The following is a 20,026-nucleotide window of genomic DNA, read 5'->3' as shown; positions in this document are numbered from 1 at the left end:
TTTAAGAGACTTCTGACACTTTTGTTTTTAATAAAAACACATTGTATAGCATTTATTAAACATGGACACTAACTCCAATAACATGCACACCAGTTTTGTCCTTTAAATGTTTGAGTGTTAACATTATTGCAAACACTGGTTCCCTGCGGTTTTGTGTATTATATTTTTTTTTATTATCTTAGGATAAAAAAAAACATTGACAATTACATGGGATGCCATTTTTTTCTGCATAATTTAACGTTATACACAGTGGGGGGTGGGGGTTGGAGGGGGGGAGGGAAGTGGGCGGGGCTGGACTAAGAACGCTGACACACCGTAGCCCGTAGCCTCTATACGGTAGGAACTACGAAAGAACTACGTATCCCAGCATACATAGGGTCGGGGTCAAAAAGGTTGTAGGCGCCTGCGGACAGCACGAGAAGCATTCACAGTAAAGGAAGGGAGGGAGGGAGGAGGGAGCGAGGGAGAGGAAGAGAGGGAGAGAGTGATTGCAGCACTGGCCTGGGTGAAGACAGGGAGAGGGAGAGATGTGTGTGGTCATTTCTCTGTCCCTCTTCTCCTCTCCTCGCCTGATTGCCTAGTTTTCGTCATCTTTGACACAAAAAAAAGGGATTTTATATATATACAGAGTAGCTACAGGACCCTCCCACCCACCTCAGGCAACGGTGTCAATATCCACACGAATAATAATAATAATATTAATAATCATAGCAATAATAATAATAAAACAACATCTTGGTCAGGATATTTTTTCCTCTATAATCGATGGTGTCTGACACAATCGTGACACAAATTGTCCTGGGGCCGCCTGGCTGGGGTGCTGGGGTGGTGGGGGTCGGGCGGGAAGGTCCTTTTCTCTTCAGTACATTTTCAAGTTTTCTCCTTTTTTTCTCTGGTGTTGGTTGGTTTTGCTTGTTTGTAATGTCCAGGTGTAGAAGTGTGTGTGTGTGTGTGTGTGTGTGTGTGTGTGTGTGTGTGTGTGTGTGGCTGTGTGCGTGTAAAAAGCGTTCAGACTTTTGTGATTTGTGTGTGCTGTTCCTCGTCGAACGGTTCGTTTTCCGGGTCGGAATCGGTGGTGTCGGAATAGCGGTAGTGATCCGGCTCGTTGTCGCTCACGTCTGGAGTGACCGAGGTGGAGTTGCTGGCCTCAGAGTTCGAAGCCTCTTCTACTGTTTTCGTGAAATACAACTTCACCTGAGAGAGAGAGAGAGAGAGAGAGAGGGAGGGAGAGAGAGGGGGAGAGAGCGAGAAAGAGAGCAAGAAAGAGAGGAGAGAGAGCCAAAGTGAGAGCACGAAAGCAAAAAAGAGAGTGAGAAGGAGCAAGATAGAGCAAGAGAAAGAGACAGAAAGAGAAAGAAAAAAGAAAAAGAGACAGAGAAAGAAAAAGAAAGAGGAAGAGAGACAGAGAGAAAAAAAAAGAGAGAGGAGAGAACAAGAGCAGGAGAAAGTGAGGGAGAGAGCAAGAGATCGAAAGCGAGAAACAGAGCAAGAAAGAGAAAGCAAGAAAGTGAGAGCGAGAGAGCGAGGAAGAGCAAGAAGGAGAGAGAGAGAGAGAGAGAGAGAGAAAGAAAGAAAAAGATAGAGAGAAAGAGAGGGAGATTCTCATTAAAGCCATGAAAAAGTCCACTCAAACAAATCTAATTATATGCGTGTTTACATATATTTTTATTTTACAATGGCTTAGCAGTGGGCAGTACGGTCAATAATTTATATCACAGCATAATAAAGATTTCTATACATTTTTTCCAGATGATGGAAAAGACAGATGCTTGAGCAGAGCTATTTTTGTAGGTTAAGAGTGGCTTATTATTCTGGGACGTCCATTTTTTTAAAAACCGAAGTTAATCTGAAGTACTTTTACTGTGCAAAACAGTAAAACCAAAACTGGAAAAAAAAAAACCCTGATAAACGTTTGTCAGTACTGCTTTATTCCACCAAGTGGTGGTAAACGTTTCATATCAAGGCTGCAAGTTGGCTCTTAGGCACCAGCTAATTGTGTGCATTTTCCATTTCAACTTGAATGTAGCAGCAGTTACACGCTGGCGTCCTGCACAGGTGTCAGAATGTAACTGCTGCACCGTTTAAGGCGGAATGGGAAATTTGAATAAGAAGCCAACTCGAGTCATTTGTGTCATACAAGCGTCTGATGTATTGTATTCGCCTTTCCGACCGTCAGACACTGCTGTAATTTGGAAAATATTACAATATTACAGTCATTCATGCTTCAGTACCAGCTGGTCCACAGATTGCTGTGTGCAGCTGACTGAGTCTGGCAGCTTCTCAGCCCGTATGAGAGGAAGGGAAGTAATCGGCCCATGTTACACTAAGGCTAACCTCAAAAGATCAACAAATTCCTTTATGTCCACTGCTTCAAAAACAAAGTGGACTACCTCAGATGCAATGGACTAGAGCAGAGGTTGGTAGCCCAAATGTTAAAAAGAGCTATTTTGTCAAGTTTCAACAAAAATCTAACCACCTTAGGAGCCACATTTCATGTCCATTTTTACTGAAGTGACGTTTCACCATTTTTGCTGTATGTCTCAGTATGCGCTAATGTACTAGCATAGCTTTAGCTCATCTATAGTCATTTTCTCACATCTCTGACAGGAAACCTTTCCACAAAAGCAGAACAGTTTCTTGTAAAATGTCTCTCAACGTTTGGCTTTTAACGAGGCTGAAGTCGCTTCTCATTCAAATTTTCCCATTCCACCTTAAATGGTGCCTGAAGCGCTACAATGTAGTTAACTACAGTTAGGTAACTGTTGCAAGATTTAAGGAGGAATGCGAAAATTCAAACAAGAAGCTGGCGAATGAGAAACTGACTTCAGCTTCGCGACTTTTTAGTGTGTCAGTTTCTCAATGCAGATTAAACGAATCAGGAAACCAGCTGAAGTGATTATAAATGCACAGAAGTCCATTCGTCTCCAAATTATCGATGTTCGTCTTAAATCTCTCTCTTTGCCGTTTCGTTAGCTTCTACCTTGGCGAGACTGCTGTCTGCGTTGTTATGGTGACCAATAGTTTGTGCACCACCCTTCAGGGTTAAAGGGTGAATTAGCAGTTCTACATTAACTCCAGAGTTTAAGACCATTTATTGTTAAACTGTGTTGAACGATCAGCAGAGCTTTATTTTACTGTAAAGGAGGATTATTTTATTTTTACCCACAAATCTGATTCTGCTTGGACAGTAAAAGAGCTGTGTGTTCATGTAACGAGCCCTGGTCTAGAATGAAGGAGGTGATCGAGGGTTTGCTGAGAAACCTGGCCTAAAACACCCCTGCCACAGCCTTTTAGCTACAATGGACAACATTAGCGCAGTTTGCATAGTACATCACGCTATCGGTGCTTATTTGTGGATGAACTGGTATATCGCCCACCACTACAAAGGCTATTAGTTACAACTACTGAATTGGAGAACTCAGAACCTGCAGTCCTTAACAGTGGTCTGAGCTGCAAATGAAAAGTGCTACCTACACCAATCAGGCATAACATTATGACCACCTCCTTTTTATCAGCTCCACTTACTATATAGGTGCACTTTGTAGTTCTACAGTTACAGACTGTAGTCCATCTGTTTCTCTGATACTTTGTTAGCCCCCTTTTACCCTGTTCTTCAGTGGTCAAGACCCCCATGGACCCTCACAGAGCAGGTACTATTTGGGTGGTGGATCATTCTCAGCACTGCAGTAACACTGACATGGTGGTGGTGTGTTAGTGTGTGTTGCGCTGGTCTGAGTGGATCAGACACGGCAGTGCTGCTGGAGTTTTTAAACACCTCAGTGTCACTGCTGGACTGAGAATAGTCCACCAACCAAAAATATCCAGCCAACAGCGTCCTGTGACCACTGATGAAGGACTAGAGGATGACCAACACAAACTGTGCAGCAGCAGATGAGCTGTCGTCTCTGACTTTACATCTACAAGGTGGACTGACAAGGTAGGAGTGTCTAATAGAGTGGACAGTGAGTGGACAGTGTCTAAAAACTCCAGCAGTACTGCTGTGTCTGATCCACTCAGACCACCACAACACACACTAACACACCAGCACCACGTACATATAAAATTATGTAGGAATCTTAAATGTTCGATGAAATCAACTTTTAAGATTCTACACTGTATAAGGTTAACCTTTAAAACAATCCTGGGTGCTGGAAGTGCACTGATGAGGGTCCATCATGTCCTACGGTCCACGATTGTATTCAGAGAATTGTTGGCCAGAAAGTCCCCTTTTGCATTCGTCTTTTTTGTTGGGTGACCCGTCCACTCTGAAAGACAAAACTCCTTCTATCTACACTAAATGTGTTCAGACTGCTATTACGCTGGGCAGGAGGCTGCTCATCCAGCAATGGAAGTCAGTTTACGCACCATCAATTTCAGACTGGCTTAATCTGCTTGCTAAGGTGGCGGCATATGAATGGGTTTCCTTCTCTCTGCTGGGCAGGCTTGAATGATACTGCTTGAAATGGGAAAGATTTCTACACTATATCAACGGCCCCTAGAAGATAAACTTATGGCTTGGCTATGTACATACACACATAGGGCTGGGTGATAAAATGATAACGATAAGTATCGCGATATAACTTTTCCTTGATAGAGCGATAAGACAGGTTCGATAAATGTTTGATATAATACACCGTTCTCACACTTCCACGTTTTAGCGAAAGCCCTGGAGGCGCTTTCTACTGCAAGGAAAACGACACTACTCTGCTGTCGCCAGGAGAGGGCGCACTTCCGAATTTTTCGACTTGATTAGAGAGGGAGGAGGCCACGAGTAAAAAAGGGTCGCCAAATATACTTTAGCAACGTCTGAAACGCGGAGTTATACAGTCCCTGTTTGAGTGAAGCGACCGGCGATCTGTTCTCCTGTGACCGAGTGTGAGTGACGAGGTCAGTGGTGTAACTGTACTGTCCTACAGTGAACTCACCTCTTTCCGTGCATCCTAACAACTTTAGCGGTGTTAAATCACGTCTGCAGCGCCGTGTTACAGCGCCAAACCGTCATATTTTAGTATTAGTGCATTCTCGAGCAACGAAAGTGAAAGAAAGAAGTGGTTCATGTTCGAAAGTAAACTGAGGAAGCTGTGAGGCATTGGAGAGCGGGAGAGCGCTGTCTCTCCAGGCTAGCTGTTTTTAGCTGCTGGCTAACTTGAAGCATGGCTCCGGCAAAACACGGTGAATTGATGATACTGTAGATCAAACAAGACACAAAAGCACCGATTTCAGTTTAAACATACCTAAAAGGAGGACTCTGTGACTGGTGTGGGAGATTCACACTGCAGATAATGCTTTTACACAGCGAGCGTCAGATATACTGCGGTTCACCCCTTAAACTACTACGGTAGCATAGAGAAACCCAGCCGTCTAGCTGGTGTCTGAATACTGTGATCTGCTCTGACATGGATGTGGTAGGAGTGACAGCAGTGACCTACCGAACCGAGTTGACGTTGAGAAACTAAAGAGTTTAGCTCTGTTGTTGGCCACTTGTTTAGCGTTTGTAGCGGGGTAGCCGAGCGCTCGTCACCAGACAGCTAAAAATAATCTGTTTTCTTTCTTAAATTATGAGTATTACAAAAATTGCAGCTGTGCATTTCAAGCTGATAAAAGCAGCTCAGAAACTTTCTCCCACTCTTCCATGACAGATTAGTGAAATGTTCCACTGTTTGCCGAGTGTTTGTCATGATCGGACCATAAGTGATAGTTTAAAACCACAGTTAACCACCCAGGAGCAAAATTAGCCTTCAAACGTGAAAGAAATCATGATTTGACATTTATCGCGATATGTATCGATATCGAACGATATGAATTTTGTTTATCGTGATAACGTTTTTGGCCATATCGCTCAGCTCTATACACACATATACTGTATTTCAGTGTTTCAGATATCTTCCTGTTTTACATTTATGGCATTTGGCAGACGCTCTTATCCAGAGTGACTTACAATTCGATCATTTTACACAGGTAGGTGAAGGTAGTGTTGAAAGTCTTGCCCAAGGACTCTTTTTGGTATAGTGTAGGGTGCTTACCCAGGCAGGGATTGAACCCCAGTCTACAGGGTATAAGGCAGGGGTGAATCACACCTAAATAACTGAACTGAATCAAAATGAAGTCAGTCAGGAGTTCTAAACCCCCGACTGTAGTCTTGTCTGATGCTGCTACCATCCATCTGAACCAAGCCCAGTCTGTTGTGTGTCCTCACCTTAAAGTTGGGGGAGAAGTATCTGTTTGCTTTGTCTTTATTTGCTTTATCGAGGTCATTTTTTGTCAGGGTTAGAATCAAGTAGTCCCGGTCTGGGTCTGCTGCTCGCTCGCCTCCACATTCCCTCTCTCCTCCTCCTCCTCCTCCTCTTGCTCCCATCCCTCTCTCGCGGTCTGTCGGAGAGCTCTGGCTCTGTGAGGAGTTGCTGTCTATGTCATTCACTACAGACCCATTCTCCACTTTCTCCCTGCTCTCCTCCGGCCCAGGGATGAAGAAAGTGTTCACCCAGAAGTGAAACATCTTATCCTGCAGGAAGAAAGAAAGAGAAGAGAAGAGAAGAGAAGGAAACACACAGGGGAGGATTTACATTTTATGGCTATAAATAACGCATATTTACAAACACGCATACACACATATACATGCCAACAAACCAAACGCACAGAGCACATATACAGACGGCATGCAAATACTAACATTCAACAAAGGCTGTATTTAAAAAGCATGTACACACGCGACGTGACACAGGAGATACAAGCTGAGTCACTGACAAAAAAGGAGATGGGTGCTGTAACAAGGCTGTTAAACCACAAACTGCCAGCTGCAGGTCAACCAGTGCAGCGGAGCTGACTTCAGCACAGTGTAGCCAACAGGCACAGACAGGGTCAGGAGTAGTGTTGGGAGGCACTGCTAAAACTCAGTATCACAAGATTTTCCAAATATTTCACAGTATCAGATGATATCTAAGGGTGCATTAATAAACTTAATGAACCCATGCCTTATGCTAGTATGCTAAAAGTAGACAATAAGACATCTAAGCCAGCTTAACTGTGGTAAAATCGATGGCCTCAATTGGCTCATCAGAAAATACACCAGCATAAAAACCACCACTGTTCAATAAATCACTGATCATTAATTATATATATATATATATATATATATATATATATATATATATATATATATATATATATATATATATATATATATATATAAAAAGAAAGGTAGTTTGTAGCAGTAGGCACTGGTTGCCAGGGTTCATAATATTCCTGTTGTCGGAGGAAAGCCTCTTATCTCCGAAATGGTAACTATTTAGGAGAAGGAAAAAAACCTGTTACTTTTAATGTAAGTCAATGGAACCAGACTTTTTTCCAAGCCATTCTGGGTCATTTCTTTTAGTCCATTTATCATGAAATGTACATACAATGTAAAGTGCAAAGAGTATTTTCAAATTATGTCAACAACTGAAAACTGTCAAAAATGGAGATCCAAGCTTCCGACAGCAGCGATATGCAGATTATTCAATAAACGGCACAATAATAATAATAATAAATGCAGAATTTAACTGATGTGTGCATATCTGACCACGGCTCTGCCAATCAGCGTTTACAACCAAAACTACCCCCAGTCAAATTACATGCTTTCTAGATTTTCTAAATGAAAATAAGTTAACATTCTCTTCAGGAAACAAAACTTTAGTGTGCAATTTCTATTTATTTTCTGAGTTTAACATACTGAATTTAACACAAATTTGTGTTATTTATTTCAAGTATGTTAAATTCAGTAAATAAACAGTAGTTGTGCATTAAAATGTGCAGAAGTGTGTTCTCTGGCGTAGCTTGTTTTGATGGTACAGTCTTATTTCATCAAAGGGAACCTTACAGGTTATTGTGTCTTAATTTATTGCTAAAGTATATCAGACAGAAGCCAGATTTCCAGAAAGCAAATTTACTATAATTTTTATGAATTTTAAACAACATTAAACATCAAGAATATGACATACACTGCAGTTTGTCTATCAATTCTGTTAAAATTAAACATCAATACTGTTGCATGACACTAATTCCAATACAGAGGTGGCACAATACCACTTTCTTTTCCAAAACCTGGAATATTGACTATACTAAACTTCAAAAAGAGCCTTTTTTAGCTGCCTTAAGCACTTCATTTAAGATGGCGAGATCTAAAAGTAACACGTTTAAACCACGTGAACACTACTACCCTACAAGAGGAAACACACGGCTAATGTCTTGACATATACAAATTAGGGATGTGCATTCTGACTAACGTTGATATTTGAGTATCCATACAGACGTGAGAGTTAAAAAAAGAAGAAAATCTTTGGACAAAAAGAATACAGAACTGTAGGCTCACCTTTTTAGGTAACAGTACTGGTGTTATATGGGTCATTCTAGCTTTTACAGATGTATTACACTTGAAAAACATGTTAGGCTTACAATTTATTTATTTTTTAAAATAAAACAATGTTATTTTAACAATTACACCTTCTTGAGTCTCAATTCAGCAATTTAACTCAATTATCTAGAACTCTAAGCACCACAGAAGAGCTCATCCTCACAGTCATGTGTAAAGGCTGAGGCCATATTTTGAAGTAAAAAACGTTTTTCTGCAATTTTAACTACAATAATCTATACATGACTATGGAATATATAAATTAAATGACAAAGAAAACAAATGCCAAATAAATATTATAAAATATATAATGAAAGTTGTTGTCCCCAGGAGTTGTGTCACTGGTGTTACTGCGTGACAAAAAAATCTATTTTGAAATAAAAACCACACTGATGACATCACTCAACTTCCTTTTACTATTTTCTGAGGATCTATGAAGAAAAGCCCATGGTGAGTCCACTGTGTCTTTCAGTTATCAGAGATTTTCTCATTTAGCTCATGATTTCATATGAAGCTTTTAGCTGAAGTCACTGGTGTGACCGACTTTATTCTGAGGTAATTGTGAAGAAATAGAATACAAATGGATTAAATTCCATATTTTAGTGGATATTCCATGACTGACAACATGTGGTTTGATGCTCTGTAGCAGTTATTTTGTAAAATGCGTTTTTCACTAAAATGTCTCTGGTGTTCCCTTTCTTATGTGTAACACCAATGAGGACCAGTAACACCAGTGACTCCTATGGGGAGACAGAAAAGTGGACGTTTCGGTAGAATGACCCATATAACAAGAATATACCAACACTCTATACATTTCAAAACGTTTTATTATTAAAATCATCCGAGGGAAAGCGGTAGGTGCTTGTGTTGGATGAGTGATGGAGGCTGCTTCTGCAGAACCAGCTAAGAGAGCTAACCAGTATCAGGGTGGATGCTGATGAGGACTCGACTTCTACATGAGGTACACGTCCCTGACGATGTGTCCTCGGCAAAGCACTCACATTTTGGAATAGCGAAGTATAACGCACTCACAAACACAAGCAAAACTGTTGCATTTTATTTAATTGCTGGTTTGCATATTTTCATAACGAGTCCCTGAATAGTGATTTTTGGAAATACTAGCACTTTGAACAGTTAGGCCTGAAACATACTTCACGAAAGGACGCGAACGCAGACGCTTCGAGCTAAACAGACGGGGCTTCAAGCGTAGTTGTGTTCAAAAATGTGTCACGACGCATTTCATAATGCAACACAAGAGCGAGCTGCATTCTGAGCGTTACAGCAGGGGGCGCTAAAACAACAGCCAAGCCTGTCCCAGCGGTCTCGCACCACCAGCGTGCTTCTCAACTGCCAAAGCAGACGAGCAGTTGAGTCTCACGCAAAGACGGCATAAAAATATGATTAATTATCGCATTTCCAATCCAAGAGAAGAGGTAAAGCAGCTCACTCTCCTCTACTGCCCACGTTTAGCTGTTGAAGCTGTTGGAATAACAGGAGACCCCTCTCTGATTGGTCCTCTATCACCTATCCTCTACCCAACACTATTCGCCAAACAAAATGGGCTGTAAGATGCTTTACAGACTGGTTGGAACAAAACATCAATATTGACCGAGCAAAAAAGACAAAACTGAGCTAAACCTGATATTGCAGCACTTTTATGGCTCAGTCTGATTTGGTCAGACTCTGAAGATCAGACTACACGTTTGGCGAATGGTACTGGGTTCATTTCTGGCTGATTCAGGTTATTCAGCTGTTCTTCTGTCACAGCTGCCAACTGAAAAGCTGCTCAGTGGTGATGACAGTTTGGGAATTTAGTGTAAGGAGCTGGAGAACGAACTGCCGGCTGTGCAGCGAGTGGGTGGAGCTCGTTACTCTGACGTAGCAACAAGCTGCTCGTTAAGGAACTATAATTTGGTGAAGGAACTGCGAACATTAAAACATATTAAACGCCGCGTTCACAGCCCAGTTTATTAATTTATTACTTTATTTATTTAACTGTTGTATAAAAGCAATAGAACACTCGAGGTTCTGTGTTATTGCGATAACACACTCCCTCTCGTGTTCTATTGCTCACATGTGTGTAACAGGTTAGCTGTTTTCCTCTCTAATACCTGTTCCAGCATTTTCCACTGGTATTACCGATACTGGGTGTCGCACTATTCAGGGACTGAAGCTGAAGTGTTCACTGACCTTCTTCATCATCTTGTTCTGCTTGTGGAAAAACTCCACTTTGATGTCTCCACATACGGGCAGAGGCTGCGGGAACTCGAAGAACATGTGCTTGTCTTCCCTCCGCGTGTGGGCTGGGTTCGACGTGTGGATCTTCACCTTCAGTTGGTACACGACAAACTGAGGGTCTGAGGAGAGAGGGGGGGAGGCAGGGAGATGGAGAGGAGGATGAAAGACAAAAAAAAGGAAAAAAATGGGAAGAAGTAAGAAAAGAAAATTTCAAGTGAAAACAAAAGATGAAGGTGAAACAATGTGAGAAAGGCTGAAGTGAGAGCCAGGTAATTACTGGAGTGATCAATTCCGATAAACCCAGCAGAATCACAAAGCTCCGCCCCCCCACACTTCTGACACCACCAGAAGCGGCATGTCAGTCATAAGGTAAGGGGCGATACAGAGGGAGAGAAAGCTCCGCCCACCCCTAGAGCATGCAGTACAGTCAGGCAGGCAAGCATACAGGGCCCTTTTCTGAACAGTGGTAACAAACCTAACAGCTCTACACGTGTCAAACCGTTTCTATTTTCACAGCCGTCACTGTGGGTAACGTGGGGAAGTCGGGCCGTTATTAGTGCTGCATGCTTCTTTCTAAAGCAGTCATTACAAGCCTAAACTCAAGATCTAATTTATATATATATATATTATTTTTTTTTAAACTGTGCCAAAGTCAGAACCCACACTTCGTTGATTTAATTTCCAGTCCAAAAAGTTTATTTTCAGGAAATATTTGAGTTTTCAAAACTCACGCTCCAAAAAATGATTAAAATGGGACTCCTAACAAATCACCATCGGATAAACAGTACATGAAGCTTTCATCAAGCTCCACTCCTGATTCAGATATGAAAAAAAATCTACAAGTGTTTCTGTCCATCCTTCCAACTTTGCACAGACAACTCAAAACCGAGTCTGAAAGGATGTGTAGCTGTCATGGCTGGGCAATATGACAACATATCATTAACGTGACAAATTATGTCACAAAACACTTACATACTTTTCTGGTTTCGCATGAAAAAAGTAAAAAAGTAAAGACACTTACATGCTTCTCATGATGTATCGTGTATCTTGAAAATTTCTTAAAAGTTTTGTGATATTAGATTTTTATCACCCACCTCTAGTAACTGACAAAAAACATCACAGAGAAAAGGAAACGAATAACAGAAGGAAATCTGCAAATCAAACAAAGAACCTGCTGGCGTTTTCAGAATAGTGGACTGACCACCCCAGAGCCCAGATTTTTACTTTTATCATGCGAAACCAAAAATGCAACTTCTAAGTCTGAACTTTGGAGGTATAGAAAAATATTCCTGCAGATTTTTTAAAAACTAAAAAGAGTCTCCTGAAAAAATAAACATGATGCACTAAAAGGCAAACGTGACTGGAAATTAAACTAAAAAAAAATGGTGGTCTCTGATTTATATTTATATATATATATATATATATATATATATATATATATATATATATATATATATATATATATATATATATACACACACATACATACACACACATATACACACACACACATATACACACACACACACACATATACACACACACACACACATATACACACACCCACCCCCATTTGGGAAGCTGTGCAAAATGTAAACGAAAACAAAATGCAATGATGTGCAAATAATTGAAACCTGTATTCAATAGAAAATAGTACAACGACAACAAATCAAATGTTGAAACGTTTTGAATTTGATGCCAACAACACGTTCCAGAAATGTGGGAGGGAGACAACAAAAGGCTGGTAAAGTTGTGAAATGCTAAAAACACCTGGTGGTTGATTGACAACAGGTCAGAAACATGACTGGGTCTAAAAGAACATCTCAGAGAGGCGGAGTCTTTCAGAAGTAAAGATGAGGAGGGGTTCGCCACTCTGTGAAAGACCGCACCATCAAACAGAGCAACAATTCAAGAATAAAGTTTCTCAACATAAAATAGCAAAGAACTTCTTTTTTCATCATCTACGGTTCATAATATCATTAAATGATTCAGTATTTGCTGGCTGTGATCTTTGGGCCCTCAGGCAGCACTGCTTTAAAAACAGACATGACTCTGTAGTGGAAATCACTGCATGGGCTCAGAAACACTTCTGAAAAACACTGTCTGTGAAAACAGTTCATCACTGCATCCACAAATGCTAATCAAAACTCTTAAATGCAAAGAAGAAACCATATATAAACAGGATACAGAAACACTACCGCCTTCTCTGGGCCTTAGCTCATTTAAAATGGACTTAGGCGAAGTGGAAAAGTGTCCTGTGGTCCAACGAATCAACATTTTTTTTTTTGGAAAAAGGGCTAAAGGTCACTCTGCTTGTTATCAGTGCACAGTTCAAAAGCCAGTATTCATGATGGTATAGGGGGCATTAGTGATATATACATGTTTTGGCAACATATGCTGCCATCCAGACAACGTCTTTTTCAGGGAAGGCCTTGATTATTTCAGCAAGACAATGTAAAACCACATTCTGTATGTATTACAGCAGCATTGCTGTTTTGAAGTCTGGGTGCTAAACTGACCTGCCTGCAGTCCAGACCTGCCACCACTGAAAACATTTGGTGCATTATAAAATGAAAAAAAATGACAAAGAAGACCCTGAACTGTTGAGCAGCTAAAATCCTATGTTAAGCAAAAATGGGAAAACATTTCACTTTCAAAACTACAGCAGTGTCTCCTCAGTTCCTAAACGCTTACAGAGTGTTGCTAAAAGAAGAGGTGATGAAACTCAGTGGTAAACAGGCCCCCGTCCCAACTTTTTAGGACGTGTTGTTGGCATCAAATTCAGAATGGGCAAATATTAAAAAAAATAAATAAATACAATTTCTCAGTTTCAACATTTGATAAGTCGTCTTTGTACTATTACTTTTTAAAATATGATTTACATGATTTGCACATCACTGCATTCTATTTTTATTTACATTCTGCACAGCATCCCAACTTGGGGCTGTGTATATATATATATATAAAAATGTACACAACCCTAGCAGCCAAAATAAAGAGCAATCTATGCACTATCCAATGTTAGCCTTTCCAAAGTTATTTCAGTGTGAATCCATAATGACCACAGCACTAGAGTTCAGAAGAGAATCCAACAAGGAAAACCCTGAACTGCTGAGTCCTGTGGTTTAGACTCCCTTTCCTCATTGTAGTGCCACACTAAACTCTCATCAGCATCATCACTAAACTAAGCTCATCAGCACAGATCTAAAGTTCCTAAGCTGAGCAAACGGAGGGTGCTGTGCTGAAGGGGTGGTGGGGGGGCGGGTTGTTGGTTCAGCCTGCTTGGTTAACAGTAGTAATGAAGGGAATGCAGCTTTACCCCAGTGCCAGTTTCCTTTCTTGAAGCCCTGGGGGTTCGCCTCACTCCTGTTTTTAACAGTACTGTCCCCTTTGAGAGAGAGAAGGAGGTTAAACATGCCAGCAGCAGCAGCAGCAGCCTAGCCGAGAGCTCCACACTCACACTGCCTCTGCTCCACAAGCCCCACTCATCTGGGACGCTGACCAAAATTTGGCTGTTGGCTCTCTAAAAACAGTGAATTCTAGAGATTGAGCTCAGCTGATCTGAGGTTTAGTCTGGCTTTGGAGCACAAGGTCCACGCACATCTAACCTAGGGCCTGTGTGATATATATTGTTCGACTGATATTTACTTTTATAGCATTTGGCAGACACTCTTATCCAGAGCACCTTACAATTTGACCATTTTGCACAGGTAGGTGAAGGTAGTGTTAGGAGTCTTGCCCAAGGGCTCTTATTGGTATAGTGTAGGGTGCTTACCCGGGCAGGGAACTGAACCCCAGTCTACAGCGTGGAAGGCAGGGGTGTTACCCAGTACACTACACCAACCTGATATTAAGGTTATGCAAATTTATTTTTTCAATATACCGGACAAAACTGGCAAAACATGACATCACTAAAGACGTGCAGGAATTTGTAATGAACAAGCCAGTCTAAAATATAGACAGCTGTTAATTTGCGAGGATTTTAATGGCTTCATACTTCTATTCCAGTATTTACAAAAGACAGTAGAGTTGAAAGACACTGGCAGCCAATGTTCATTACTAGACCATAATGGTTATAATAAACATTCAACATGAGCCTAACATTGCTAATAAACAGTAGAAGTCAATAGTCACCCAAATCCTTTTTGCAGATACATCCCCAAAATCATCTCTCAATCCATTCAAAGCACATGCAGGAATAAGGATGATACAGATTACGTTTAAGATCTCTGTTGTTTTTTTTTATTTTAAATAAATAACCGTGTAACTGAATATATATGTTTAGAATGGGAACCGATATATATATGATCTAGCGTCCATATGCCTCTGTCAGGTTGTGTAAGTGAAAGAGAAGTCAGATTCTCCAACCGAGAATTCAACAGAATTCAGCACCTTGAACAAACTGGCAACCCCCAGTGTTCAGCTTTACTGTGAAGTTTTGTTCATTTTTGTAGTTCACAGCAAGTCACACTGTGCTGTAAACCACATTGACAAATCTGCAAGCCATTAACGAAGACTAGGATGTGGTTTGAGTGGGTTGAGCTTTACGGATGTATTTATAGAAAGATCTGTGTGACTTCTCATCTTCTAGTGCTTATTAGCAACATTAGCCTATTAGCTCCAGCGCTAAACTAACACCAATATTTGGACATCAAACATGTCTTGGCAGATCAACCATACACTGATCAGGCATAACATTATGACCACCTCCTTGTTTCTGCGCTCATTGTCCATTTTATCAGCTCCACTTACTATATAGGTGCACTTTGTAGTTCTACAGTTACAGACTGTAGTCCATCTGTTTCTCTGATACTTTGTTAGCCCCCTTTTACCCTGTTCTTCAGTGGTCAGGACCCCCATGGACCCTCACAGAGCAGGTACTATTTGGGTGGTGGATCATTCTCAGCACTGCAGTAACACTGACGTGGTGGTGGTGTGTTAGTGTGTGTTGTGCTGGTCTGAGTGGATCAGACACAGCAGTGCTGCTGGAGTTTTTAAACACCTCAGTGTCACTGCTGGACTGAGAATAGTCCACCAACCAAAAATATACAGCCAACAGCGTCCTGTGGGCAGCGTCCTGTGACCACTGAGGAAGGACTAGAGGATGATTAGCTCAAACTGTGCAGCAGCAGATGAGCTATCGTCTCTGACTTTACATCTACAGGGTGGACCGACAACGCAGGTGCGTCTAATAGAGTGGACAGTGAGTGGACACTCTATTAGACACTCCTACCTTGTCAGTCCACCTTGTAGATGTAAAGTCAGAGACGACAGCTCATCTGCTGCTGCACAGTTTGAGCTAATCATCCTCTAGTCCTTCCTCAGTGGTCACAGGACGCTGCCCACAGGACGCTGTTGGCTGGATATTTTTGGTTGGTGGACTATTCTCAGTCCAGCAGCGACAATGAGGTGTTTAAAAACTCCAGCAGCCCTGCTGTGTCTGATCCACTCATACTGCAGCGCTGAGAATGATCCACCACCCAAACAGTACCTGCTCTGTGAGGGTCCATGGGGGTCCTGACCACTGAAGAACAGGGTAACAAAGTATGCAGAGGAACAGATGGACTACAGTCTGTAACTGTAGAACTACAAAGTGCACCTATATAGCGGAGCTGATAAAGTGGACATGGAGCGTAGAAACAAGGATGTTATGCCTGATCGGTGTGTGTGGGGTTAAGAGGAAAAATGTGGGGTTAAGAGGAAAAATGTGTAAATTTCTAAATTGCTTTTGATTTGTTTAAGAAATGTATCTATTAAAAAAATGTAAAATTTGACAATTTATTGTTGACCATCTGACAATCACACTGACAGTCTGACAGTCACTAAAGCACTGCTTAACTAACTCTACTGCGGTTTACTGCTGTTTAAGAATTAAGCATTATACAATTATTAGCTCAGGTCTGTTATCGAAATGTTTAGTACCTTAAATTAATGCCTTTGACAAAATGGTCATATCGGTCAGGCCCTAGTCTACAAACACACATAGCTACTGCTTCATGTAAAGGGATAAGGCGTGTACTGGAGTTCTGAGTGTGTGGTACGGCAGTCTAATTCAGAATAGAGCCCTCGGGAGGTAGGAGCAGAGGAAAAGAGAAATACAGACGAGTGTTAGGCCGTTAGGGACAGAGCTAAGACTGAACACGGGGTGAAAACCACATACGGACAGACACCGTTCTGTGTGTCCACAGCCCCACAACAAGGCAGAGATACAACAGATACAGTCCTAACAATATCAATGACAACATTGTTTTACAAAACAAAAGTGATGTGAGCATCAAACTCACAGTGGATCAAAAGCTACGTTCACATTACAAGCCTCATCGCTCAAATCTGATTTTTTGCTCAAATCCGATCTCTCTGACATGATGGTTCACACTCGTTTAGGTAAGTGACTCAAATCTGTCATTAATGTGACGAACCGGCGTCCTGAAATGACCCTCATGCGCTCATCCTACTCTGATCAGCTCTCAGCTTCATTATTAGAGCGAGACGAAGGAGAAAAAGGTGAGATGAGCTGCTTTTCCACCGTTTACAGGCTTTAATTTCTGTTCGGCGCTGCTGCCATGGTAACGCTGAATGATGGCGCAGCGCAGTGGAAAAAAGCACATGAATTCCGATCTGAGCGTCACATTAAGGTCACACAGCTACGAATCGGATACGTATCCGATCTAGGACCACAAAGTGGCTCAGGTCGGATTTGAAAAGATCAGATTTGCGTTTCCACACAGCTCTGAAAACATCAGATCTGAGTCACATTAGGGCAAAAAATCGGATTTGTGCCACTTCAGCCTGGTAATGTGAACGTAGCCAAAGAGAGCAAACATTTCAATCAGCTTCATTCCTATGATAATGGTAAACACACACATGCTCAACCTCCATTCCAACCCCACTAACTTCCCCTAGACACTTCCAGTTGGGTAAGCCCATGATGCTTGAGTGGACGGGGTGAGTGATATGGTTTATAAATAAATAAATAAATAAAAAATAAAATAAATTGCAGTACTTGGACAGCTCTGCAATGTGCAATACCTTTGTTATGTTTCTGATATTTGCTATCAAACAAAGCAAAAGTGCTGAATTTAAAGAAAAAAGTATATAAAAATATTTAATATAATAAGGAACCTTGAACCAAAAAATTAGTTGGGGAAAAAAAAAAAAACAAAACAATCAATCTAATTGATATATATCTATCTAACATCTCATGTTGAGCTTTTAAAACTTATTTAACTTATTTCTAATCTTTTTTTTCTTTTAAGTCAATATATCAACTCAAATGCCCCCATTATATTGCCAGACAATTTTGCTTCACTGAAGAAATACGCTTGAAATTACCTGCCAATGTAACGGGTAGCATATTACTTGATAAAATTATTTAGAACAAGTAAAACTTGTCTAGAAATAAGAAAAATAATCATAAAATACGCTTGTAACAATCTCAACTTGAGACATTTTAGATATATAATATCTAAACTATATTTAAGATTCTACTTGTCAAGATATAATTTTTGCAGTGCTGGAATGTCATTAATGTCCTAAATATTGGAAACACTGTCAATACCTACACTATACACTGTGCTCAGGAAACTGACAATAATTTATAGCGATAATGGCAACATATGGTCCTATCGCCTGCCCCAAGCGGACGGTTGTGTTTTAAGTGATGCAGCAACTGATAATTCAAGATAAAACTGTCATTTTACAAGACAGGTCCACTCAGCTCCACTGAAGGAACATATTACATGACAGCATCAAGCTCAAAAGAGAAGTTCGCTCTCAAGTGGAAGTGGAAAGGGGAAGTGAAGAGGGGCTGAATTGGGATTGGGCCATAGGTCTCCTTTTGACCACAACACAAGCTAATCTTCCTGGTGCGTTTGGACTTACTGCAGGTGCCCCCACTGAACATGGGCAGGGTCTCAAAAACCATCTTGTGGAAGAGCAAGGCGATGGGCTTATACTCCAACTGGTTCTTCAGCAGGTGGCTGTAGTAATACACATACCTGCGCTGACTGGGGATCGTCACGCCCTGAAAGAGAACCAAAAGAAGAACAGACAATCGAACTGAATCGCAGTGCGTTTAACAATCTGGAGCAGCAAGAGACCACCCAGTCCCGCAAGCCGGTTTAGTGACGTGACCTGAAATGCTTATTTACCAACAAACTAAAAAAGCTTGTTGTAGGGAGGGCAGAATGGCAACCTACTGTGGGACATCTAGTGTCAACGCATTCACTATGGTTCTCAGTGATGTGTGAAAAGCAGAGGAAGTTGAATTGAGATATAAAGGAGTTGCATCACATTTAAAACAGACTCTGTTAAAAACGCTGGGCTGATGTTACTGCCAGAGTAGCGACAAACCAATATGATAAACAGGGGCATTAAGGCCCAATCCCATTTCACCCCTCGCCCCTACCACTTAGCCCTTAGCCCTCTGTTTTGCGTGTTCACGTCTAGGGGTAGGGTGTCCCAGTTCTTGTTGAGATAGAGGGGGAGGGTGAACTGTTGGGGCTACATGACCCTCCAAACGGAGGTTTTTCAGAGACTCCAAACAGAGAGATATGAGAAAAAAAGAAAAACCGGCAAGATGGAGAACAAGAGACCAAAGAAACCCACAAATGTGAGAATTTTCTCTGTTAAAAAATTACAATAATCACTGTTTTATCTTAGTTTAATGTCGTTTCTGTGTATTATGGTCGTTTTCTTCATAACAAGCATATCGCTTATTAAATTGCTAATGTCTCGGTAGCTAGCTAGCTAGCTTTCCCGTTCCACCTTAAATAGTCCAGCAGTTCTGACGCCTGAAGCGCCAGAATGTAACTGCTGCACCATTTAAGGTGGAACGGGAAAATTCAAACAAGAATCTGGTGAATATCTGACTTCAGCTTCATATCACTGAAGAATTAGGGGTGGGTGATAATAAATAATTGCCCCCCTCTTTGAAGGCATATGATGCCCTAAATGTAACTAAAGCCCAGCAGTGAGGAGCTGAACTTTACCCTCCTCTGCTGTCACTGCAGACGGGCCGGGTCGCCTACAGAGCAGCGCTGGTAGCTGTTAATGAAGCAATGTTGATTTTTTTATTTTGTCCCATTTTGTAGGGCAAGATTTCAACCACTACCGCTTGTAGCTCAGTTCCAAGAGGTTAGGGTGACACTCGAAAACAAGGGGTAGGGGTAAAAATAAGAAATGGGACTGGGCCTTCATCTTGTTAATCTGTACTGGCCTGTTTTGAGTTAATGTACTCTGGTTCAAAGCAGTTTCTGCACGCCTAGGGTTAGCATGTGAAAGCTGATCTCACTATGGATCAAGCATATCTATGTACATATCGCCGCACTTCACCGCCTATTCTCAAAGCAAATATCAACAGACGAAGCCTTCTGAATGTAATGTTTTGTTGCAGTCTGCTTC

General features: G+C 41.3%; 1 protein-coding gene across 2 annotated transcripts in view; it reads right to left on the bottom strand.

Annotated features, from left to right (window-relative positions):
- ptena (phosphatase and tensin homolog A) overlaps positions 1-20,026 on the bottom strand; it is a 50,202-nt gene continuing 30,176 nt past the window's right edge. Inside the window, exons 6-10 of one of the 2 annotated variants that reach the window (XM_036592752.1) lie at positions 18,506-18,647; positions 13,944-14,012; positions 10,577-10,743; positions 6,197-6,502; positions 1-1,194 (exon numbers count right to left, since the gene is read on the bottom strand). In XM_036592752.1, the coding sequence (XP_036448645.1) occupies positions 1,009-1,194; positions 6,197-6,502; positions 10,577-10,743; positions 13,944-14,012; positions 18,506-18,647 (870 nt within the window). In that variant the 3' untranslated portion in view covers positions 1-1,008. The remainder of the gene's footprint in view (positions 1,195-6,196; positions 6,503-10,576; positions 10,744-13,943; positions 14,013-18,505; positions 18,648-20,026) is intronic. The other variant, XM_036592753.1, reaches the window with a different exon arrangement.

The sequence above is a fragment of the Colossoma macropomum genome, unplaced genomic scaffold (genome assembly GCF_904425465.1).
Source record: "Colossoma macropomum unplaced genomic scaffold, Colossoma_macropomum, whole genome shotgun sequence".
Classification (NCBI taxonomy): Eukaryota; Metazoa; Chordata; class Actinopteri; order Characiformes; family Serrasalmidae; genus Colossoma; species Colossoma macropomum.
Note: the sequence above shows the minus strand (reverse complement) of the source record. Positions and strands in the feature narration are given on the sequence as shown.